This window comes from Staurois parvus, unplaced genomic scaffold, assembly GCF_062004578.1.
Source record: "Staurois parvus isolate SC_StPar_1 unplaced genomic scaffold, SC_StPar_1.0 ptg000184l, whole genome shotgun sequence".
In the NCBI taxonomy this organism is placed as follows: Eukaryota; Metazoa; Chordata; class Amphibia; order Anura; family Ranidae; genus Staurois; species Staurois parvus.
The window spans coordinates 7,517,762-7,543,787 of record NW_028317980.1 but is presented as its reverse complement, the minus strand read 5'-3'; the positions used below and the strand labels follow the sequence as shown (position 1 = coordinate 7,543,787).

The 26,026-nt window shown below is 46.2% G+C and overlaps 1 protein-coding gene across 1 annotated transcript in view; it reads right to left on the bottom strand.

Moving 5' to 3' along the window:
* Positions 1–26,026, bottom strand: part of PAMR1 (peptidase domain containing associated with muscle regeneration 1) — a 99,952-nt gene that overhangs the window by 22,676 nt on the left and 51,250 nt on the right. Inside the window, exon 6 of the mRNA XM_089677353.1 lies at positions 8,015–8,122. Within this exon, the coding sequence (XP_089533479.1) occupies positions 8,015–8,122 (108 nt within the window). The remainder of the gene's footprint in view (positions 1–8,014; positions 8,123–26,026) is intronic.

Sequence of the window (26,026 nt, the reverse complement as noted above, 5' to 3'; positions counted from 1 at the left end):
CAAAAGCTGATACAGGTGACATATCCATATGATCCAGCATCTCCCGTGTCAGAGAACGGCTGCTGCAGGGGAGAGGAGGGAGCACTGATAATGAGTGGGCCATGGGAGCTTTTGGGTGATGTCACAGCCTGGGAATTCACAGACACTGTTGATTGCTCCCTTACACTGCTATACCGGAACTGCTGAATCATGTTGCCAGACTGGATTAAAAAAAGGTAAGTACACAGATCTTTTTTATACAGGGTAGGTAGGAGGATGGGGGAAGGGAATGTTTTTAAGAATAGCTAAAGTTAGCCTTTGCTACCACTTTAAAGTGTTACTAAACCCACAACAGTACAATCAGTCTGTATATGCAGTAAAGCATGCTTGTTATACTCACTGTAAAACCTAAGGGGTTAATCTTCTGCATTGTGTAAAAACGCTGTTTGGACCTGTCTTCTGTGAGCCTCCCCTTCTTCCAGTATCTCCCTCTTATCTCCTGATAAAAGATATTGTGTGGAGTCACTCTGCACATGCTCAGTTTGGTGTGTATTGCTAGAGAGGTTAGGTTTTTTTCTTTGGAGACTGCATTTGATCAGCACAGGGCCAATCGGCAATGTTCAGACAGAGGTCAGGGGTTCTACATCCTCCTACAGCAGAATGAAAACTCCTCCTGCAAGCTTTAACCAGTGCTCTGCTGGACACTGATAGAAGTCACAAGACTGCTCTAACTGCTGATGAGAAAAGGTATTTAGCAGTTTATATTTACTAAAATAATTGCATTTCCATGTAGTGTGTACTGTGGGAGACCAGATATAGTGAATGTAAGGTCCGGGGAGACCAGATATAGTGAATGCAGGGTCCGGGGAGACCAGATATAGTGAATGCAGGGTCCGGGGAGACCAGATATAGTGAATGCAGGGTCCGGGAAGAGCGGATATAGTGAATGCAGGGTCCTGGGAGAGTAGATATAGTGAATGCAGGGCCCGGGAAGAGCAGATATAGTGAATGTATGGTCCTGGGAGAGAAGATATAGTGAATGCAGGGTCCTGGGAGAGAAGATATAGTGAATGCAGGGTCCGGGGAGACCAGATATAGTGAATGCAGGGTCCGGGGAGACCAGATATAGTGAATGCGGGGTTCGGGAAGAGACCAGATATAGTGAATGCGGGGTCCGGGGAGACCAGATATAGTGAATGCAGGGTCCTGGTAGACCAGATATAGTGAATGCAGGGTCCGGGGAGACCAGATATAGTGAATGCAGGGTCCGGGGAGACCAGATATAGTGAATGCAGGGTCTGGGGAGACCAGATGTAGTGAATGCAGGGTCTGGGGAAAACAGATATAGTGAATGCAGGGTCCTAGGAGACCAGATATAGTGAATGCAGGGTCCTAGGAGACCAGATATAGTGAATGCAGGGTCCAGGAAGACCAGATATAGTGAATGCAGGGTCTGGGGAAAACAGATATAGTGAATGCAGGGTCCGGGGAGACCAGATCTAGTGAATGCAGGGTCCGGGGAAACCAGATATACTGAATGCAGGGTCCGGGGAGACCAGATGTAGTGAATGCAGGGTCTGGGGAAAACAGATATAGTGAATGCAGGGTCCGGGGACACCAGATATAGTGAATGCAGGGTCCGGGGAAACCAGATATACTGAATGCAGAGTCCTGAGAGACTAGATATAGTGAATGCATGGTCCGTGGTTTAGAAACAGTTTAATTGCACAAGCTGAAGGTAGAAGCTGATTGGCTACCATGCACAGCTGCACCAGGCTCTGAGTGCACCAAGTTTAGTAAATCAGATGGGTCAGATGGGTTAACTCCTCAGCATCTACCAAACACTGAAAAATCAATTTTTGGTGGACTGACCCTTTAATCTAGTAACTTTATAAATTTATGGCCCCAGTGCAGCTATAGACTTTCAGGTGTTCCGCAGTTGGGGAGACATTTTGTTGCTGAGTATACTTCAAAGTATATCTGTAACACTATCAATCTTGTGTCCGTGGATCCCTGCTATTCCCAGATGTTATTCAGCATCTTGCCAGAAAGACAAATCACACGAAACCTTCATCCTACCCTTCCAATGCCGTCAGATTGTCGGTATATTTAATGTGACATAGCCATCCATCACTAGCACTGTGTAAACAAGTCACAGGATTCCGCTGTCCTACAGAATACATAATGAAATTCAGAGCTGCGGGGGGAGAAGGACCTCACTGACTCTCATGGGGTTTAGTAGTTTCTGAACTACAAGGTATCTACAAGGTATTACTGCACTTTCAGGGCTTACACATGACAATCAACTGTAATGGAAAACCTTAGAGAGCCACCAAAATGTTTCTCAACTTCTGAAGTTTCCACATGCATCACAAGAGGTTTTTATAAGAGAGACACCCTCCTAGTTAGGTTGCTGCTAGGTTAGGCACATTTAGTTTGGCTCTTCTGTAGCCAGGAGCAGGTTGATTGTTTTGGCTGTTCTGGTTTTCAGGCTGCAGGTTTGATTGCTCCGTCCTGCCTACCAGAAGCCTCTGGGATGCTCTGGAGTATAGGACTGGGGTAATCAAATAGGCAGCATCAATATTTATGCTGCCTCAGTTAATTTCTGGTCAGGAGGGTGACCAGCAGGGGGCTGGGGTGTGCATAAATAGTCAGGGGCCTAGAAGAGCAGAGTCCTTTGCCTGGTGGTGAGAGACTCAGTCTGGGGGGACTGTCTGCCCTTCCTGGACCATCCAATGGACCTACAGGTGGTTCAAGGGAAAGGGAATACTAAAGGGGCCAATTCCAAAAAGTTAAAAGGAGCAGTCTGGACCAAGGTCCGCAGAGGATCTGACCAGTCTCACAATACAGGGACTGTTTATTACTGGAAGGAGGCATCCATGTATACGGGGACACAGTGAGTAGAGGCCTGAGAGAGATCCTAGAGAGACTGTTGCTGTGCTGAGCTTCTTTTTGTGAGAGACTGTTCCAGAGTTGTTGGCTCAGGGCTTTTTCCAGTGTGGGACCCCCCTGAAGCTGAATGTCCACATCCTCTAATATTAGAGGCCTACTTTGAGGAAATGAGTTTTGCTAAAGAGTGTCCTCAGTTCAAGTTACACTAATTCCCAGGGCTCGCCCTATTCCATATCCTAGTTCTTCAACCAATAAACAAAAAAACCCCAAAACCTTCGGCTTGGTTGTTGAGTGGAGAGACGGAGAATCTGTTGTGTGCCTGGCTGCTGTGCACCCAATAGGGAATAGAACCTGGGACAAGCAGCAGAATCAGCTTGGGGTCTGCGCTACATGAGAAAAGGAGGTAAGAGAAGCCAAACTCTCTGAATGGCTGTTGGTGGTCTAAATGTAAAAAAACAATGGTTGCACTCGAGAAAAGACCCAGACAGGCACTATAATGAGTATTTGCAATGGAATGGGTACCTGAGTGGATTCTGGCAATCTAAAGGTAAAGAGCATTGGTTAGTGGTGGCAACCCTGTACATGTGGAAGACCCACAACGCAGTGTATATGTAGTTGTCTTGGCCTTTGCTATCACATCACATCAGTTAGGCAAGGTTCAGCTTGTGTAGCCTCCCTAGCGGTCTGATTAGTCTATATTTCTGTACTCAAAGCGGTACATTTTTTTGCATGGAAATATGTTTTTTTTTTTTATTGCAGGCCTGTAATTTTTAGGAATAACTCACTGAAATCTGTCCGAACAAGAATCTAGTAAACATTCCGGGTATTATAAAATTTTAAACACGAAATCATAAATTATAATTTAATAAATAATCATAAAAAATAATAATACAATAATAATAAATTTAATTTAATAATATAATCAAACTAAAAACACTGAAATTTGAAATATAGCGCCAACTTCGCACATGGCTGAGCTCAGTTGTAAATCGTTTTCAGTGTCTGATGAGGAATTTCTCCACGAATCATTATCACTCAATTCTGCAAATGGTTCTGATTTCGCTGTTCTCTAGCTGTTCTAAAATCGATTTTGACGTAAAGGGACGCTTTTTGGACGCCATAGACGTTTCTCAGTTTCCAGGCAGAAAGAACAGTAAAAATGCAGGCAGGGAGCCGGACAAAGCACTCGGGACAAAATGTATGTGAAATGGTTTGATACAGTAATGTTTTACTATGTGATTTTAGTGAATTTAGTGAATGTCACTTTTACAACTTTCAAATTTACCGCCAGTTCCGTCCCCCGTACGTCCCGACGTCGCAGGGAACGGAACTCGGAAGACAGATGCCAGCATCGGCTGGAGGACATAGCCGGGGACACTGCAGGAGGGAGATCGCGGGAGCGCAGGGCAAGGTAAGTGAAGAAGAGATCCTGGAGCAACGCTGCAGGGTATTCCCGAGTGTAGCTCAGGGTTACCGCTTGTGGTGCTGTAACTTTACCCCGAGCTACACTCGGGAATACCGCCAGGGGGGTTAAAGAAGGCAGAGGCTGGCTGTTTGCCCAGGCACTGGTAACCACATAGAGGGGATACTTGCAAGGTGTATCCAAGACTGTAGGCTGGTGCCAAGGTTGAAGAGGCTGGCTGTTAGCTCTGGCACTGGTAACCATATTAACCACTTCCATTTATCTACATGGGACGGACGGGAGCGCTGCCGATGCAGGTGGACGTTTCCAAACACAGATTGCTGTATGGGACCTCTGTGTGAGGTCCCAATTCATGTGATCATTGATTGGCCAATCAGTGATCACAGGAACAGTAGTAAACAAGATGTCTCTTCCTGACATCATTGCTTACTATGTGTGAAATCTGTGAATGATCACAGAGGTGACATGGTACAAGGCTATTCACAACAGCCTTGTACCTTGTGACAAGCTGTGACCAATCACAGCTCTCACAGTATTTCTCAATGGCTGCAGGAATGCAACTTTACACAGCTAATGCTACCAGTGCTATTAAAATGGCCAGTGTGCATGAAGCCTTATAACGAGTGGGAGTCTCTGACTGAGGCCACTGTAAGGAGTTGCATTTTTTTTTTCTTTATCTCCCCTCCTTTTTATAGTTTTTTTTTCTTTTTAGTTCATAATAGGCTGAGCATTACATACAGCCAGGGGCGGACTGACCATTTGCAAACTCGGGCACTGCCCGAGGGCCCAGGGTCAGTAGGGGGGCCCCATGAGATGCCCCTGGTACCTTTTTCATAGGCTTTTTTGAGTTTAGGCAAGGACACAGGGGCCCCATGATCCCCTATTGCCCGGGGGCCCCATGAGTTGTCAGTCCGCCCCTGCATATAGCATTTTATGGACTAGGTTATATGGGGTGTATACTGATGATTGCTAGGCCTAAAGGCTGTCCTGCTAAAGGGACTACCATATTCTAGCCAATTATCACAGACAGCACTGTTCTGGGTTAATATGCAAACCCCTATGAGGGTCAACTATCATATTAATGTGTCTGATATACTGTATCTCTTTCTACTGGTTTGTACAATTTTTACCATGTCATTGTGTGCCTTGTTAATTTTTCAATAAAGCACTTTTGGTACCAAATAAATATATACACTCAGCGGCCACTTTATTAGGTACGCCTGTTCAACTGCTTGGTAACACAAACTGCTAATTAGCCGATCACATGGCAGAAACTCAATGCATTTAGGCATCTAGACGTGGTTAAGATGACTTGCTGAGCATCAAACCGAGCATCAGAATGGGGGAAGAAAGGGGATTTAAGTGACTTTGAACATGGCATGGTTGTTGGTGCCAGACAGGCTGGCCTGAGTATTTCAAAAACTGCTGATTTTCACACACAACCATCTCTAGGGTTTACAGAGCATGGTCCAAAAAAGAGAAAATATCCAGTGAGCGGCAGTTGTGTGGACAAAAATTCCTTGATGATGTCAGAGGTCAGAGGAGAATGGACAGACTGGTTCAAGATGATAGAAAGGCAACAGTAACTCGTGTCAATATTGACCAAAATCTCTGAGGAATGTTTCTAACACCTTGTTGAATCTATGCCATGAAGAATTAGGGCAGTTCAGAAGACAAAAAGGGGTCCAATCTGGTACTAACAAGGGGTATCTAATAAAGTGGCTGGTGTGTGTGTATATATATATATATATATATATATATATATATACACACACATATACAACTGCCACTGTACTCTCATCATCCCTGATGCTGAATGTAACACTACACAAGAAGTTAGTCCAGCATCATTTAACCCACTTGCTATGGGCACCCCCAGTGATGCATCACCAAGATGCCCTGGTAATATAGAAGAATGCCTTCTCCTCCAGACAAAGAAGAGAAGAAAGAGGACCTGTGACTTCACATGATGGTACTGGAGACCTACTGTACAAAAAATGTTCTGCAGAATTTTAATGTAATATTTGTGTGACAAGCATATCCAGTTTGCTTTACAGAAGAGCTGCCTCTGGTCACCCAAAAACAAATATAGACGGTGTACCTACATTCCTAGATTTATACTTCCTACCCTCCAAGTCAAATCTCTTGTGCTGTTCCCTCCTACCATATTCGACTAGATACTCCCTAATATCAGAGTAAGAAGGCAATGTGTTGAGGTCACTTGAAGCATGTTGAGGTTGGGGCCTGCATCCAATGGCTTGGATCCAATGTTTTGAAGAACAGGACAAAGTGTAAGTACACAGTACACTATTCCATCAACAAAAAAAAAAAACAAGCAGGGACAGGAACGAGGAAGCAGGTAGTTTGTACTGGCATTGAGAAGAAATTAGTTCAGGAGACAAGAACCAAAGAGGATTTACTCTTGTACTAGGAAATGTAATGTATGAAGTAGAGTGCACCAACTCAGAATACACTGCTCCGATGTATGAAAAGACCTCTAAGAGGTACGTTGGACAAAAGTCAAGTGATTTAGAATAGAAGGAACAAACAGCAATGGTTGAGAGTCACAATGTTTTTGTGTCATCTTAGTATATCCAAAATTAAAACCCAACACATTTCTGAAGTCCTAAGAGGCTCCAGTGTCTGCCTCTTGTTACTGATCCCAGTTTCCAGTTTCCTTCGTCAACTTTACCCTTGACTATAATTCCTGTCTTACATCTGCTTCAACTTTTTGTCTGTCTTTGATCACAATTTTGATATTATTCTGCTGGTTGGTAGTCATCACTGGTCCAAGTGTCTCCAAGGAAAATTTTCTGCCACAAGTGCTGTTACATACTGAGTGGCTCCTTGCACTCTGCACCTTAACCGTTTTAGGACAAATTTGACCTGGTGATGCAGAGGGTCTAAGACAACACTGACAAAAAAATAATCAGGCTCTCAACCATTAATGTGGTGCTCATTTTCTTCTAATTTGCTTGGACTGCACTGGCAGGAGGATAGTGGACGACAACCTTTTTTATAGACAGAAGTGCATCACTTACAGTCAGCAACATGGTGTATTATTCAAATGATCTTCCATCACATCCAATTCATTTTTTCAATGATTTGAGGAAGTGCCTCCTCTGCAGGGGCGGACTGACCATTTGGAAACTCGGGCATTGCCCGAGGGCCCGGGGTCAGTAGGGGGCCCCATGAGATGCCCCTGGTACCTTTTTCATAGGCTTTTTTGAGTTTAGGCAAGGACACAGGGGCCCCATGATCCCCTATTGCTCCAGGGCCCCATGAGTTGTCAGTTCGCCCCTGCTCCTCTGATTCTGTTGTATGAACACTATGCTGTACTAGGACTGGTTTAAAATATGGGCAGCATAGTGACTAAATGGTTAGCACTTCTATCTGGTAGCACTAGCGTCATCGGTTTGAATCCCAACCACGGCACCACCTGCCTGGAGTTTGCATGTTCTCCCTGTGCCTGCATTGGTTTCCTCCCACACTCCAAAGACATGCTGGTAGGTAAATTGTCTCCTGTCTAAAATGGCCCTAGTATGAATGTGAGTTAAGGACCTTAGACTGTACGCCCCTTGAGGGTTAGGGACTGATGTGAATGTACAATATATATATATATATATAAAGCACTGCATAAACAGATAGTGCTATATAAGTACCTGTAAAATTAATGACATTTAGCTGATTTGTGCTGTTAAAAAAGTAGAAGGAACTTACCATTTTCACAGTGTCTTCCAGTATACCCAGCTAAGCAAGCACATTTATAAGATCCAATTTTCTCCACAATGCACGTTCCATCATGAAAACATGGCGAAGGGGAACAGACTGAATGATACAAAGAAAAGAAGAAATAAACTGACCATGTAACCACTTTGTGTGCCTTTTCCTAAAGCATTAAAGTCCTGTTGCTCTTTAAAATAAAAAATTGCAGAAGAAAACCTTTTATACCTAACTGTCCATCTGCCCGCTCCTCAGATCTTCGTTCTATTCAGGAGCAGAATCCTCACATTCAACCTACTTCCAGAAGGGTCCCCTCACACGTGGTTCCATTCACCAGCTCCTACATCACTACTGTGTGCTATGGGACACAGGGTCTGGCGATAGAACCACAACACGTGTGTAGGGGGAAGTAGATTCCATTAGTGGCTGTAGCAGGATGAACAAAGAGATTATCTGAAGAATCGGCAGCAAGATAGGCGAGTATAAAAAGTTTTCTTAAAGAAAATGTTTTAAACTTTTTTTTTAAATGTAACATATTTTTAACATCTTTTAAATACAGTATACATTTTTTAAAGTATGTATAAGAGAAAAACCCCATTAGCCCAGCTATGTACTAAATAAACATTTTGAAAGTATAAACTGGAACCTTTCTGTAATTTAAAGCGAAACTGCAACCACTCTTTAATAGGGACTTAAATGATTTGATAGCTGAATCCATTCTTCCATTCAAAGAGATTCAGAAATCAGAAATCCTGGCTCAGTTCATTTTTCTGTAACAAGCTACCATACCTATAGGCAGGAATGGACTGACAACTCATGGAGCCCCCGGGCCATAGGGGATCATGGGGCCCCTGTGTCCTTGCCCACACTCAAAAAAGCCTATACAAAAGGTACCAGGGGCATTTCATGGGGCCCCCTACTGACCCCGGGCCCTCGGGCAGTGCCCGAATGGTAAGTCCGCCCCTGCCTATAGGTTCCAGATAGAGTTAAGCACATTGATTTGACAATCAGGTGCAGTGGCGTTCCGAAGCAGGTGCGGGGGATGCGGTCCGCACCGGGTGACACTGACCGCACGGGGATGGGTCCGATCCATCCTGTGGGGATCGTCGGCTTTGTTTACAACTTACCTTTTCTTGGAGTGGGTCCGGTGTCACCCCGTATAGGTTGCATGCCGACAATCCTCGTTGGTATGCAACCTATACGGGGTGACACCGGACCCGCTTCAAGAAAAAGTAAGTTGTAAAGAAAGCCGACGATCCCTGCAGGATGCATCAGATCTGTGGATTGAGCATAATGCAGTCCGATCCATTATGCTCAATCCGCAGATCTGATCCTTTCTGCGGGGATCGGAGGGGGTGTCACCAAGTGTTACCGCACCAGGTTACACCTACCCTAGGGACTCCTCTGATCAGGTGTTTATGGTAAATCTCTTTATTTAACTTTTTCTGGTATTTCTTTTGGTTAACCCATGGTGCTTTGTGAATCCCCGGCCACATGTTTATTTTTTAGGCAGAGTTTGTTTATATTACAAAAAAATATATAAATGAAATATCAGTTAAAAATAAACAATTCAAAATGACACAAAACCATTATAATATTCTTTCACGGTTGTTTTTTGATAATAAAGCCATCCTATTGTCTCCTCCAGAACTTTCACGTTTTCACAAATGCCATACAGTTGCAAGAAAAAGTATGTGAACCCCTTGGGATTACGTGGAGTTTTGCATGAATTGGGCATGTGTAGCAGGCTCCTTGTACAAGAGGATTCAGAAGGAATCACATGATGAGCAGTCAGTCCTTTCTCTCTCTCTCTCTCCTATTTGTAAAACCTGGGCATTCTGCCAAGTTCATGACTCATCCACTACACAGCAAAGAACGCTGGGGGGGGGGGGGAAGCAGGAAGTGAAGGGGAGAACAGAGAGACACGAGGCTGGAGAAAAGACAGGGACATGTGGAGCCCGTCCAAGCAGAGGAGGAGGCACTACAGCACCCAGCGCGGATAGAGGGACCCTGCTGTGTGTTCAGAGTCTGGTGAGCTGTCCCCTTGGAGAGAGTAAGACACACCATTTACACTTTGCATATAGACTGGGACATCCGCACCCCACTGCTGGGATCTCACCCATCCGGGGCCCTGTGCAAGCCACAGATCCCTCTGCCTGCTTTGCCCCTCACCACCAGTGTAATTGAGACTGTCTGCCCCGGGGACTGACACATACTGGGAGATTGCATCCTGCGACTGCCCCTGGTCTTGGGGTGCTTTGTGTTGCGTTTAGACCCTGAGGTTGGACCCTCTCAGCCCAGAAACCTAGTGAAATCGGATATAACCCACACCAGCTGAAACTCCAAAGAAGCCTTCAGCTGCTATTTACTTAATTGTAAGGACTAAACGTGCACCAACTAGAGCTCCACCGTTACAAGGACTAGAGTGGGGGAATCTGGCTTAGTAGCCTTATTAGAGGTACCTCTTTATTGCATCCTGTTCTGACTCTGAGGTGATTTTTGGCTAACGCCCCTCAGAAGCAGAATCATACACCGGTGTGGGTAATACGTTTCATTGATAGAGCATAAGTAAGTTTATTTGTTTGATATCAGTTGTATTCTGCTTAAAGTGCGACTCTACCATCCGGAGACTCTTGGCTGTGAAGCCCTTTAGTGGCAGACCAAATTTACTGCATTGCATAAAAGAAGAAAAGTAAGTTTTGAAGTTGAAAGGGGAACCCCACCCCTCTACACTGCATTTCATTCTCCATAAAATTGTTCTCGTTTCATTTAACCCTGTGTCAGCAAATTTCTTGGCGGGGTATTTGATATTCATTACCAGTTGTGCCAGAGGGATTGGGTTTGCTTAGGGTTGGATCTATTGAGCGCAGGACCCATAATATATTCCAGCTTGTCCCAAGGGGCAGTGCTACACGTGGGGGCTCGTCCGGGATTCTTGCTGCTCAATTACCCAACAACCACTCAAGCAGTGCCCTATACCAACTCCTAAGATGGACGTCGCAGCCGCGACCAAGTGGTGCAGCAGGGAAAATGCTTGCCCAGAACGGAGTGTAGTGGTCGAGTTCCCCAGAGAAATGGGGACCGAAGAACAGATTACCAAGATAGTGAATGCACTACCCACAGAGGGAAAGAAAATGTGGGTGATAGATGTGATACCCGCCTCAGACACCACCCTGGCATATGCCCTGCTAGAGTGGAAGAAGGGGATCCCTGACAGTTTCCAAGGAGCCAATATCCAAATAGAGGATGGGACAAGGCTCCAGTTACTTCAGTTGAACACCCCCGGGCCTAGTTGTGCAAGACCTGAGAGGGAAGAACCCCTGTCCCAGACACCTCTAGCCACCATAGGCCCGGAATTCCTCACTGCATTGGGGGACTTCATGTTAAAATGCCGCAAAGACCCCTCTCCATATACAGGGATGTATCGGAAGCTCCGATTCTTCTCGGGTAGGCAACCAATACCTACCGGGGAGGATGGCTTTGAAGAGTGGCTAGATCAAGCCATGCAAGCACTAAGTGAATGGGACATTCCTGAGGCCCACAAGAAACAGAGGATTACGGAGAGCCTAAGGGGCCCTGCATTGGAGGCCATTCGCAACCTAAAACTTAGCAAACAGGATTGCACTGCTCAGGGCTATCTAGATATTTTACAAGATGTATTTGGGCGTACTGAAAAGGCTTCAGACCTCATCTATCAGCTAGAGCATACCTACCAAAATGAAGGGGAGAAACTCTCCAGTTACATGGGACGTCTAGACAAGATAATATACCAAATTCTGCTAAAAAGGGGAATAGGCCCTGAAAGAGTAGATGAGGTTCGGGCGCAACAAGTCCTACGGGGAGCCAGGCCCCTAGACCCCATTGCCATTCTATTACGAACTCGGCGAGATGGTGGTCTCCTGAACTATCCAGACTTGATCCGGACTGTGAGAGAGGAGGAAGCCATTTTGGATGACAAAGAGAGACAGTCAGACTCTGTTGTAGGGGTCCGGGTAGTCAATGTGGGAGGTGACACCCCTGAAGTTGAACTCCTTAAGACTCAGGTGTCCCAACTAATGGAGATGGTGACCTTACTAATGGCAGGACCGTCGGGTTTAGCGAGAGAGACGACAGCAGTTTCTGAAAACCTGTCAGGAGCTGCCCCAACGCAAGCAACCAGTCCCACCATTCAAATGACCTGCTTTAATTGTGGAGGGACCGGACATGTCAGGAGAGTCTGTCCGAGCCCCAGGAAGCCTGAAGCTAAGCGCCAAAAACCGGCGGAAAACTTCAGAGAGCCCTGGTGAAGGAGCAACCCAGGGACCCCACCGCCGCAGCTAGCTCCACTCAACCAAGTAAAAGGGGGGTGAGGAGAAAATCTGGCCCTATCCAGAAGGACCCCACCATCCCTTACAAACAGCCTAGGGAAAATGCCACTTCACCTCAGGGAGTCAGTGCACACCTCAAACCTGGGAGTCAACCACGGCTTAGGCCGAGCCAAAACTCCCCCAGGAGGAGAGTAAGGATAAGAACTGCAGAACAGAAGAAGACGGCTACCTGTTCACCACTCCCTGAGAATTTAGTGGGACCCTCCCCTGTCGTCCCGATTCAGGTAGAAGGGATTTATACCAGGGCTCTTCTGGACACCGGAGCCCAAGTAACCCTTCTGTACCGAGACTTCTATGACAAGCATCTGAAGCATTTGCCCTTGCAGAAGCTGGAAAATCTGGAAATATGGGGCATAGGAACCCAGAAGTTTCCCTATGATGGTTACCTATCGGTCAGACTAACTTTTGATCCTTCCATGACAGGGAAGGCTGAGACTTTCGAAGCCTTAGCCGTCATCTGTCCCCGGCCGCCTGGGGCCAATGGGAGTCCCCTAATCATAGGGACCAACACCAATCTTGTCAGAAGGCTGCTGGCGCCATTGGTCGAAGAGCCCAATGATCAACCCACTTCTGTACATCCCATGCTGAGGCAAGCATATCAGAGCCTGGTACAAGAGAGGAGAGCCCCAGCAGAAAGAATAGGGAAGATATGGCGCCTGGATCAACATGAGAAGGTACTACAACCAGGAGAGGTGGCGTGTTTACAGGCATCAGTCAAATTGACCTGGAAGCAGCCAGGCCCCTTCATTGTCCTTGAGGCTGGTGGCTGTGAAGAGAACACAGGAGTGGAGATCCTCCCGGAGGTAGTGTCAACAAAAGCGCTACGGAGAAGCCACGGAAAGGTTTCGGTCAGTGTTCATAATCCAACTGCTGCCCCAGTGAAAATCCCAGCTCGGGTGCTGTTAGGACATGTGGATCCTGCAACCCCAATCTTGCCCACTGAGCTAGGGGACGGAAGAGAGAAAGAAATCCCTGTCGATGCGTTTTACCCAAGGAACACCCCCCTTTCCCCGGAATGGAGAGAGAGAGCGAAGAATCAACTCCTAAGGTGGCGGGCTGCATTCTCCAGAAGTGAGTTCGATGTGGGGTGTGCAGAGAGTGCCCATCATCGGATCCGGCTTCGAGAAGACGCCCCATTCAGGGAAAGGGTTCGACGAGTTCCATTGGGAGATTTGGAAGACCTGCGTGAGCAATTGGCAGAGTTGAAGAGGACAGGCATCATCAGAGAGTCCCGAAGCCCATACGCCTCTCCGATAGTGGTGGTCCGGAAGAAGAACGGATCTTTAAGATTGTGCATCGACTACCGGACGCTAAACCGAAGAACTGTTCCTGATCAGTATACCACCCCCAGGATAGAGGATGCTTTGCAAAGCCTATCAGGGGCAAAGTGGTTCAGTGTGCTGGACCTGAAGAATGGGTATTACCAGATCCCCATGCACCCGGAAGACCGAGAAAAGACCGCGTTCATAACCCCAATAGGGTTCTTTGAATTTGACCGGATGCCTCAAGGTTTGTGCAACTCTCCAGCCACCTTTCAAAGGCTGATGGAGAAGACGGTGGGTGACATGAATTTAATTGAAGTACTGGTATACTTGGACGACATCATTGTGTTCGGGAAGACCCTGGAGGAACATGAGGAGAGATTGGAGAAGGTGCTCAAGAGACTTCATGATGAGGGACTGAAGTTGTCTTTGGAGAAGTGCCAGTTTTACCAACCCTCGGTCAATTACCTGGGTCATATCGTATCTGCCGATGGAGTGGCCACTGACCCCAAGAAGCTGGAAGCTGTCACCTCATGGCCGAGGCCCACAAATGTCACAGAGCTCAGATCTTTCCTGGGGTTTTGCTCCTATTATCGCAGATTCGTCCAGGGCTTTGCTCGGATAGCCCGCCCACTCAATGAACTGCTCAGAAACGAAGAAGACAATGATGATGCAGATCTTTCTAGACCTGCGAAGCCAGCAGTGGGACCCAGGAGGCCTAGGGAATCTATTCAAGGACAATGGACAACCCAGTGTGAAGAGGCCTTTGAACGGCTGAAAAAGAGTCTAACCACCGCCCCAATCCTGGCCTATGCAGACCCAGCCAAGCCGTACGAATTGCATGTGGATGCAAGTAGAGATGGGTTAGGGGGAGTCCTCTATCAAGAACAGAATGGATGCTTGCGACCTGTCGCCTATGTGAGCCGGGGTTTGGCGTCCGCTGAGAAGAACTACCCCACCCACAAGCTTGAATTCTTGGCCTTGAAGTGGGCAGTAGTGGACAAACTTCGAGATTACCTATATGGAGCAGAATTCATGATAAAAACAGATAATAACCCCCTCACATACATTCTCACTACAGCTAAGCTGGATGCTACTGGCCACAGGTCGTTAGCTGCCTTATCGGAGTTCACTTTCAGCCTCAGTTATCGGCCAGAGATTGGGAATAGGGATGCAGATGCCTTATCCCGAAGACCTCACTGTTCCAAGGATTCCCCAGAAGAGTGGACTCAGGTGCCCTCTGAAGGGGTACGAGCCTTATGCCAAGGAGTGGAACACCGAACAAGAGGTGGGTCCAGGGCAGAAGACATTGGGATTTCGGCGTCTGGCGTTCCCAGGTGTTATTGCAATGTCACCCAGGTTGGGGGTGAAGGTCTGCCCAAGCTTTCCAGGAAGGATCTGCGAAGAGATCAGTTGGAAGACCCCCTCTGCGGCCTAGTATTGAAGGCTTTAGAAAGCAAAAGCCCTGATTTGCTTCTTACATTGTCAAGGGAGGCCCGGCGGCTACATCGTGAGTGGGATCGGCTACAGTTACGCCACGGAGTGGTCTACCGAAGGGGCCCCTCTGATGATCCTGAAGAGAAATGGCAGCTATTTTTGCCCGCAAAACACAGAGAAACGGTGCTGGCCGCTCTCCATGATGACCATGGCCATCTGGGACCAGAAAGAACCTTTTGTTTGGTAAGAGACCGCTTCTACTGGCCCTGCATGCGGACAGAAGTTGAAAGTTACTGTCACTCCTGCATCCGATGTATTCAGAGGAAGACTCTGCCTCAACGAGCTGCCCCAATGGGCCACCTTCAAAGTCAGGGACCCATGGAGTTGGTGTGCATTGACTTCCTGTGCCTGGAGTCGGATCAGAGTGGACAGGGAAATATCCTGGTAGTGACTGACCATTTTACCAGGTATGCCCAGGCTTTTCCTGCTAGAGATCAGTTAGCATCAACTGTGGCAAAGATTTTAGTAGAAAGGTTCTTTGTGCATTACGGACTACCACAACGTATCCACTCAGACCAAGGGAGAGATTTCGAGAGCAATCTCATCAAGAGACTCTTGAGTCTACTAGGCATCCAAAAGTCGAGGACTACTCCATACCATCCTCAGGGAGATCCTCAGCCAGAGAGATTCAATCGTACCCTCCTGAATATGCTCGGGACTTTGACTTCAGTGCAAAAGCAACACTGGAGTAAGCATGTAGCAGCCATCGTACATGCCTACAATAGCACTGCCAACGACGCTACAGGATACTCTCCTTACCGGCTGATGTTCGGCCGGGAAGCCCGACTGCCAGTAGACTTGGCTTTTGGAACTTCTGTAGACCATACCTCTGCAGCTTCCCATAGAGGATATGTGGACCGCCTAAGGAAAAGCCTGAAGATTGCTTATGAGAAGGCTCAAGCCACATCAGATGCCAGGGGACAGAGAAACAAAGAGAACTTTGATCTCAGAGTGCGAGTACAGGACTTACAATCTGGAGACAGAGTCTTACTGAGAAATCTGGGTATCCCTGGAAAACACAAGTTGGCGGATAGGTGGCGATCAGAGCCCTATGTCATCTGCAAACAATTGCCTGGATTGCCAGTTTACCAGATTCGACCGGAAAAGGGTGTTGGCCCACTCAAAACCTGGCACCGCAACCACCTTTTGCCTTTGTCAGATGCAGTCCGTCTACCATCACAATCTGATCCACAGTCTACCCCCTCAACTTCTCAGAGGACTAGACCTGTGACCAGGTCACAACCCACACCACCTCCTGCAGATGAAGAGGACAGTGAGAGTGAAGAGGTAGGGACAGATTTGCTGTGGCCATCTGACATTTCCGAACCCACCATTCCTTCTTCCACTGGAGTGACTGACGTAGTTCCTCTTAGGCCAGAGGCTCCTGAATTTGTGCCTCTGGCCCAACCTGCAGAAGACTTGCAAGAACCTGAAGACTGGTGGTCCATTGTTGATGAGGGAGAAGATGTGGAGGAAGCTGAACTGGGAGAGACAGAGAGCGTCGAGCAAGAAGCGAGGGTTGATGAGTCAGTAGTGTCAGAACCAACATCGGAAGCAACGCCAGAACCATTGCTAGAGCCCAGAGAACAGAGAGAGCGTAGAGTTATTCAACCCCCAAAGAGACTGACATATGATGTGTTGGGTGAAAACTCTGAGGAAGTAGTACATGCTTCTCAAAGGAATCTCGTGACGCCTGGTTCTCCTACAGCAGTTTCGGTAGAGAACAGCCCCAACTCACCCCCTGGCACATCTGGTTGGGCCATTCCCATTAGTGTGGCCTATGGGCAGGACAACCCTCACTCTGCTACATGGTGGGAGGTTCCTCTGCCAGATTCTTATGCAAGTGTGAATAATTTAATTTCCTGTGTGTACTAACTTTGCTTTTTCTCCGCGTATATATAAAAAGCATGTAACAGGTTGCTTTTACTGCTGTCTTTGGAGGACCAAAGCTTCTCGAGTGGGGGGAGTGTGTAGCAGGCTCCTTGTACAAGAGGATTCAGAAGGAATCACATGATGAGCAGTCAGTCCTTTCTCTCTCTCTCTCTCCTATTTGTAAAACCTGGGCATTCTGCCAAGTTCATGACTCATCCACTACACAGCAAAGAACGCTGGGGGGGGGGGGGGAAGCAGGAAGTGAAGGGGAGAACAGAGAGACACGAGGCTGGAGAAAAGACAGGGACATGTGGAGCCCGTCCAAGCAGAGGAGGAGGCACTACAGCACTCAGCACGGATGGAGGGACCCTGCTGTGTGTTCAGAGTCTGGTGAGCTGTCCCCTTGGAGAGAGTAAGACACACCATTTACACTTTGCATATAGACTGGGACATCCGCACCCCACTGCTGGGATCTCACCCATCCGGGGCCCTGTACAAGCCACAGATCCCTCTGCCTGCTTTGCCCCTCACCACCAGTGTAATTGAGACTGTCTGCCCCGGGGACTGACACATACTGGGAGATTGCATCCTGCGACTGCCCCTGGTCTTGGGGTGCTTTGTGTTGCGTTTAGACCCTGAGGTTGGACCCTCTCAGCCCAGAAACCTAGTGAAATCGGATATAACCCACACCAGCTGAAACTCCAAAGAAGCCTTCAGCTGCTATTTACTTCATTGTAAGGACTAAACGTGCACCAACTAGAGCTCCACCGTTACAAGGACTAGAGTGGGGGAATCTGGCTTAGTAGCCTTATTAGAGGTACCTCTTTATTGCATCCTGTTCTGACTCTGAGGTGATTTTTGGCTAACGCCCCTCAGAAGCAGAATCATACACCGGTGTGGGTAATACGTTTCATTGATAGAGCATAAGTAAGTTTATTTGTTTGATATCAGTTGTATTCTGCTTAAAGTGCGACTCTGCCATCCGGAGACTCTTGGCTGTGAAGCCCTTTAGTGGCAGACCAAATTTACTGCATTGCATAAAAGAAGAAAAGTAAGTTTTGTAGTTGAAAGGGGAACCCCACCCCTCTACACTGCATTTCATTCTCCATAAAATTGTTCTCGTTTCATTTAACCCTGTGTCAGCAAATTTCTTGGCGGGGTATTTGATATTCATTACCAGTTGTGCCAGAGGGATTGGGTTTGCTTAGGGTTGGATCTATTGAGCGCAGGACCCATAATATATTCCAGCTTGTCCCAAGGGGCAGTGCTACACATAAAATGTGTGGAGTCAAGGTTGGCTCACTCCTGGCTCCAATTAGTTCTGGGAGAAGTCATTAAGCTAGGGCCTCACATACTTTTTCCTCCCTGCACTGTGAATGTTTACATGTTATGTGCAATTAAACCATGGCAACATCTAATGTTTGTGTAGTATTATGTTCAGCAGACTGTGTTCTTCTATTGTTGTGACTTAGATGACGTTCAGAGCACATTTTATGCCCAATTCATGCAAAACTCCACGTAATCCCAAGGGGTTCACATACTTTTTCAAATTTGAATCAGGCTCCAAAAAAGACAGCAGTAACATACACCCATAATTCAGCAGTAATGTATATTTATGACACCTCAGAGGTGTAGGAAAACCACCTTGATAGAGTATATATATATAACAGCAGCGTCACACTATCTTTCCCACTTATTCAAAGTAATTTACACATTTCGGTAAGTGATAAAAATTCCCTGGTGTATGTCATTAAAAGTGTTATATAGATTCAACTTTATTCTGAAGACTGTCTATGGTCATGTTAACATTTGGCACTCAACAGTCATTTCAAACACCCGTAAGGAACTTTCTAATTCCGATGTCGAGGGGGTTGATTTACTAAAACTGAAGCGTATAAAATCTGGCGCAGCTGTACATAGTAGCCAATCAACCTCTAACTCATTCAATTAAGCTTTGACAAAAAAACTTGAAGCTGATTGACTTCTATGCAGAGCTGCATCAGATTTTTCACTCTCCAGTTTTAGTAAATCAACCCCAAAAGGTCTCTTTTAGGTATGAGCAAAACCGGGGGGGTTTCACTTTTCCAGAAAATTTTGGACATGTCAATGAAATTTCATGAGAAACCTCTGTCTGCTAATTCCACCAACCCCTCTCCCTCGGTTAGTTATGATTTTCTGTCTTTTTATTTAATTTCCATTGCTCATACCTTATTTTTTTGGAATGTACATTGTATTGAACCCTACTCAAAAAAACAAAATAATAATTTATTAAGCTCACCATTTTGGTAAAATGCATTATAGTTAATTGAATGGTCTTTTAATGGGTAAGCAAAATTTGCAACCCCAACTTTCTAAGCAGGTGTAGCCCATCCTCCTTTCTTTAATCTAGGTCTACAAAATTGTTTATCCTTCCCCCACTGGCTTTTTGATCCGATGTTCCCATCTGTGCAGTTTAGCTCCATGGACTTCTATTGGGCTGGAGGACAGATAAACTCCTCTTTGTCTACCAGAGCAACACAATGTGATTCAAAAAGGATGGTGAAAAATTAAAGCGGATTTATTCATAACAGAATTAACTTAACACAACTGTATTAACATGAAAAGACACATTAACTGTCTAATTTTTACCACTGCACTACAAATGTTCGATGTGCCCTCGTTGACAAAGCAGATGATTGCGCTTTACCATTGTTGTCAGTCTTAAGCTTTTGGACATGATTACAGAATGGCTTATGCCACTGATGTAGGAAGATCTGCCCAACCTCGTCTTTTAGTCCTCATGCACACTGGTCGTTTTTACAGTGGCTGTTTTTGGCTTTTGATGTTTTTTTCTACAGCCAGTAAACTCCCAGCATGTTATCCTATGTGTCCATCCCCGGCATGTTATCTATGTGTCCATCCCCGGCATGTTATCCTGTGAGTCCATCCCCGGCATGTTATCCTGTGTGTCCATCCCCGGCATGTTATCCTGTGTGTCCATCCCCGGGATGTTATCCTGTGTGTCCATCCCCGGCGTGTTATCCTATGTGTCCATCCCCGGCATGTTATCCTATGTGTCCATCCCCGGCATGTTATCCTATGTGTCCATCCCCGGTGTGTTATCCTATGTGTCCATCCCCGGCATGTTATCCTATGTGTCCATCCCCGGCATGTTATCCTATGTGTCCATACACACCATGTTATGGTATGTGTCCATCCCCGGCATGTTCTCCTATGTGTCCATCCCCGGCATGTTATCCTATGTGTGCATCCCCGGCATGTTATCCTATGTGTGCATCCCCAGCATGTTATCCTATGTGTCCATCCCCGGCATGTTATCCTATGTGTCCATCCCCGGCATGTTATCCTATGTGTCCATCCCCGGTGTGTTATCCTACGTGTCCATCCCCGGCACGTTATCCTATGTGTCCATCCCCGGCATGTTATCCTATGTGTGCATCCCCGGCATGTTATCCTATGTGTGCATCCCCGGCATGTTATCCTATGTGTCCATCCCCGGCATGTTATCCTATGTGTCCATCCCTGGCATGTTATCCTATGTGTTCTTCCCCGGCATGTTATCCTACGTGTCCATCCCCGGCATGTTATCCTATGTGTCCATCTCCGGCATGTTATCCTATGTGTCCATCCCCGGCATGTTATCCTACGTGTCCATCCCCGGCATGTTATCCTATGTGTCCATCCCCGGCATGTTATCCTACGTGTCCATCCCCTGCATGTTATCCTATGTGTCCATCCCCGGCATGTTATCCTATGTGTCCATCCCCGGCGTGTTATCCTATGTGTCCATCCCCGGCGTGTTATCCTACGTGTCCATCCCCGGCACGTTATCCTATGTGTCCATCCCCGGTATGTTATCCTATGTGTCCATCCCCGGCATGTTATCCTATGTGTCCATCCCCGGCATGTTATCCTATGTGTCCATACACACCATGTTATCCTATGTGTCCATACACACCATGTTATCCTATGTGTCCATCCCCGGCACGTTATCCTATGTGTCCATCCCCAGCATGTTATCCTATGTGTCCATAAACACAGACTGTAGTCAACGTTTTTTGGCTGGAAAAAAAAACAGAACTAGTGGGTTTCTAGAGGAGTTTTTTTAGCTGTAAAAACGCTCTAATGCTGCAAAACACCATAAAATGCGGTAAATCACAGCAAACCAACGTTTTTGGAATTTTTTTACCAAATTAAAAAAATTTTTTTTGGTAAAAAAAAACCTCTAAAAAATGCCAACGTGAAAAAACGCCGCAAAACGTGGCAAAACACTAATACAAAAATGCTTAATGTGATTTTACGCAGCTAATGTTACCAGCGTTATTAAAATGCCTTGTGTGCATGGAGCCTAAGCAGGATGGAGCTCCTCCTCATTTTCACTTGGATGTTCGCCAATAGCTGAATGATACACTACCAGAACGTTGGATTGGCTGTGAAAGAAATAACAATTCACCAATGGTCTTCTGGCCTCTGTGATTGCCAGGCCCAACACCCTTCGACTTCTTTTTGTGGGGGTATACCAAGGACTTGGTATATGCCCCCCCATGAAACAGGATCTGAACAACCTGAGATGACGTATCACAGAAGCAGTGGAGTCAATATCCAAGGACATGCTGGTACGAGTCTGGACAGAAATGGAGTACCATCTCGACGTTTGTTGTGTCACCAATGGGACTCACATCGAACATTTGTAATGCAGGGGTAAAACTTGGACAGGTAATGTGTCTTTTCATGTTGATACAGTTGTGTTAGATTCATTATTAGGAATAAATCAGCTTTACATTTGCACCATTATTTTTAATCACACTGTAGAATTCTATGGTGTTGAACTGCACACAAGTGGACACCGAAATGAGAAGCTGGTGGAGGAATTTAAACAATGAGATGGGCAGTGGGATCTAGATAAGGATAGTGATTGGGGGTGGAAGTGAAGGTGGGCTACAGCTACTAAGGGGGATAGAGGAAAAGGGGTATGGAAACTTTATGGGAAAGTTTCTTTACCCTTTAAACATCCCTGGACCTGTGCCAACAACTGGCCTTCAGTTAGATGGGAAACATTACCTGAGATATTGAGGAAAAGAGGAACCCTAACGCTAGCTCTAATGATAACTGTTACACTTTGTTTATCAACAACGTGCCTCGCTTGGTAAATAAGAGATTTGGGTTAGTGTTAGGTCCCTTTCACATGGGCGCTCCAATTGGGTCCACCTCTGTGTCTTTCTGGTGTACCTGATCAGAAGGTCCATGCATCCCTATGGAAAGGAGAAGGTTTAAACGAACTTGTGTCCTGCCTACCTCTGGGGTCTGATCCGGTCTACAAACAAAAACCCAAGAGGGCTGTCATCTTCTGTTTTTGCGGAGCAGATCGAAGGCAGTTTGATGTAACAGAGTATGTTTACACCCTGATGCGCATCAAAATCAGCGGGCATGGATGTAACATCCACCCACTCTCCTCCGATCAGCAGGAGATCATCTCACAGGTCCCCTGCAAATCAGAGCTGAATCCACCCTATGTAAGAGGTGCCCTAGGGTCAGCTTTGTTCATAAATTAGCACTGATTGTTGGTTTGTGAGAAATCAAAGCCCTGTTATTATTTTTTGTCAAGCATAATTCTACGTAGGTCGTCCACATGATGAAACTTGAGAATAATTTCAATGAAATTTAATTGAAGGCAAATTCAGTTATTTCACTGCAAAATCAACTTTGGTGAAATTACTCCTTCCATCTCAAGTCTCCATACACACCAGTGCTTGGTGTCCCATTTTAAAATGATTGTGACTTGACTGAGTTTAGTGCTGCAGGTATATTCATTCTTTAGCCCCCTACTTAGGCTACTTTCACGCTGATCTGTAGAAAAAAGCAGCAAAACGCATATGCGTTTTTGCCGATTTTTTACCGTGTTTTTACAGTTTTTGTGGAGCGTTTTTTACAGGACATGTAACTCAAAAATCACACCAAAAATGCAGTGCGGGTGCATTTTTGGTGAGTTTTTGCAGCGTTTTCTATTCATTTCAATGGAGATGTGGTTTTTTTGGTTACCGCACCAAAAATGCAGCAAGCGGGATTTTAAAAAAATGCAGCAGACTCGCAATGGATCAATGTGAAGAGTTCCATAGGAATACAGGGTCACAGAGTTTTCTTCTGCTTTTTTTAATGCAAAAGCAGAAGAAAAGTGGAAAAAGCAGTGTTAAAAGCCGCCTAAGAGATCATATGAGAGTCGCGTAATTAAGTGGAATCCACTCACGTTTGATACACCTTGCCTTCAGTGCTTGTGTATACTATAAACCTTTGAAAAGTATTTTCTAAACTTTAAAATATTAACTCAAATTTAAACATCTGAAGCCTCTGAGCTGCCTAAATACCTTCCCACCCAGACTGATTGCAGCATTGGCGGCTGTTGAAGATAACCTGATACAATATGTGGGCAGCCATTGGTGACCATCTTCTGAAGATATTACATGCTTGTCTCTCATGCTTCTCCTCTTGCTTCAGCAATATGGGGTTGATTTATTAAAACTGGAGAGTGCAAAATCTGGTGCAGCCCCAATCAGCTTCCAGGGTTTATTGTCAAAGCTTACCTGAATGATCTGAAGTTAGAAGTTGATTGGCTGCGAAGCACAGCAGATTTTGCACAGCATGCGCCGGCTGAAAAAAAAAACTTGAATATCTCCTAAACATTGGATGTTGGGAGATATTCATTTTACCTACAGGTAATGTTTATTGTAAGCTTACCTATAGGTACAAATATAAAAAAGTGGGTTTACTACCACTTTAAGGATTGGCACATTTGAGGAGTGGCAGGGTGGGGGTGGGAGGTAGCGGGTACTCGGTTTTGACAGGTACCCACTCCTACTTCCACTGTGATCACCTAGGCCAGGGGTGTCAAACTGGTGGCCCTCCAGCTGTTGCGAAACTACGAGTCCCATCATGCCACTGCCTTTGGGAGTCATGCTTGTAACTGTCAGTCTTGCAATGCCTCATGGGACTTGTAGTTTGGCAACAGCTGGAGGGTTGCCAGTTTGACACCCGTGACCTAGACTATTGGAAGTTGTCCTCCCCGTAGTCTTCTGGGACACATGACAGGTCCCAGAACACTACGGCACCATTCACGAGGCGCAGTGCTACTTGAATGCACAGTGGGCACCCAGCTGTGAAGCCGCAAGCTGTCACAGCCGGGTGCCCACACATAAAGTGGTAGTAAACTCGTATAAAAAAAAATTTCCTGCTGCAAGGTAATATCATAATGTGCGGGAGTCAATTTGGGCGGGGGGCCCATGGAACCCAGCTCACTTTGGAGAGGTGGGGAGACCCCTGTCTCAGCTCCCCTTATCCCTCTTATGTGTAAGTCACCCTGTGCCTGTTAGAGGTACAGGGTGATCTGTCCTAATATTGTGTGGGCTTTGTTATGTGGCTTCATCCCATTGTTCTATTGTCTGTCTAGTTTGGGAGCAAACTATTATGGTATGTATGTGTTTATGTGTATTAGCTTAGTGGGGGGTGTCTACAGCAGCCTTCCCTCCTGATGGGACTGTCTGCTGGTGTACAGTTTGAATACCTGTGTGTCTCTTGTTACTAAATGTAGATTGCCCCGCCCTGTGTCATTATACAGGGAGGGAGGGTTGTCCCCTAAGTGTATATATCTTGTATCTGTGTTCAAATAAACTAGGCTACCTTCTGGTTTACTTCAAATCTGGTGTCATCTGGATCTTGGGGTAACAATAGCTAGAGTCAGTGGTCTCGTGTCCCAGAGCCTGAGAAGCAGCTTCTTGACTGAGATACCCAGTCGTGGGTGTCTGGGGTCCGTTACAGCTAGTATGCATCGTATACTAGCACATTATGAAAGACTTACCTTAGAATGAAGCCCTCCAGCGGCACGCTGTCAGCACTGACAGGGCTTCCATCTTCACCCGTCTTCCTTCCAGGTCCCTGGGCTGCGGATCCACGAGTGGCCGATGACATCCATGGCACAGCTCTGAAGGAACAGCACGAGTATGCCATTCCTTTAGTGCGCATGCACCAGTGATGTCACCGGCTGCTGATTTGTAGAATATCTCCTAAATGGTGAACATTTACTATAAGAGATATTCAATTTACCTACAGGTACAGTTTTTTTTAAGCTTGCCTGTAGGTAAAAATATAAAATGTGAGTTTACTATCACTTTAAGATGCCGGCGCCAGGGAAAGAGGACAGCCGGTGAAACTGGCTGCGGTGAGGACAGTGCTGGATCGTGGAACAGGGGAATGTCTGTTTTTTAATCGTCAGCAGCTACAGTTTTTGTAGCTGCTGACTTTTATTTTTTTTTATGTTTTGACTAGAGCTCCGCTTTAACCTCCTTAGCGGTAATCCCGAGTGTAGCTCGGGGTAAAATTTCTATACCAAAAGCGGTAACCCCGAGGTACACTCGGGCTTACCATGCGGCGCTGCTCTGGGGGTCCCTGCAGCACTTACCTTGTCCTTCGCTCCCGCGATGTGTCCCCTGCAGTGTCCCCAGCCATCTCCTCCGGCCAATGCCGGCATCCGGCTTCTGTGTTCCGGTCCCTGTGACGTCAGGACGTACGGGCGCCGTAACCGGCGGGAAATTTGAAATTTTTAAAAAATGTCATTTTTGCTGTCATTGCTATTTCAATGCATTTCACATATATTTTGTCCCTACTGCTTTGTCCTGTGCCCTGCCTGCATTTTGAATGTTCTTTCTGCCTGGAAACTTAGAAAAGTCCATGGCGTCTGAAAGGAATGATTTTCTTTTCCCCTCAGAGACCCCCGGTCTGTGGAGAGATTCCTGGTTTATCAGCAGAATTCTGGGAACACCCCTTGAACACGGGAATAACGGCAGTTTATGTTCAGAGATGTTCAAAGTTTATTAGACATTAATAAGATTATATAGACTACAGATAATAATAAGGGAGGGGGGAGCGAGTTTCAAAACTGTAACTTGTAACTTTCCATCATGAGCTAACTACATAAAACATAACATATACATTTCTTGGTACAAATTGTTTTGGCTAACTTC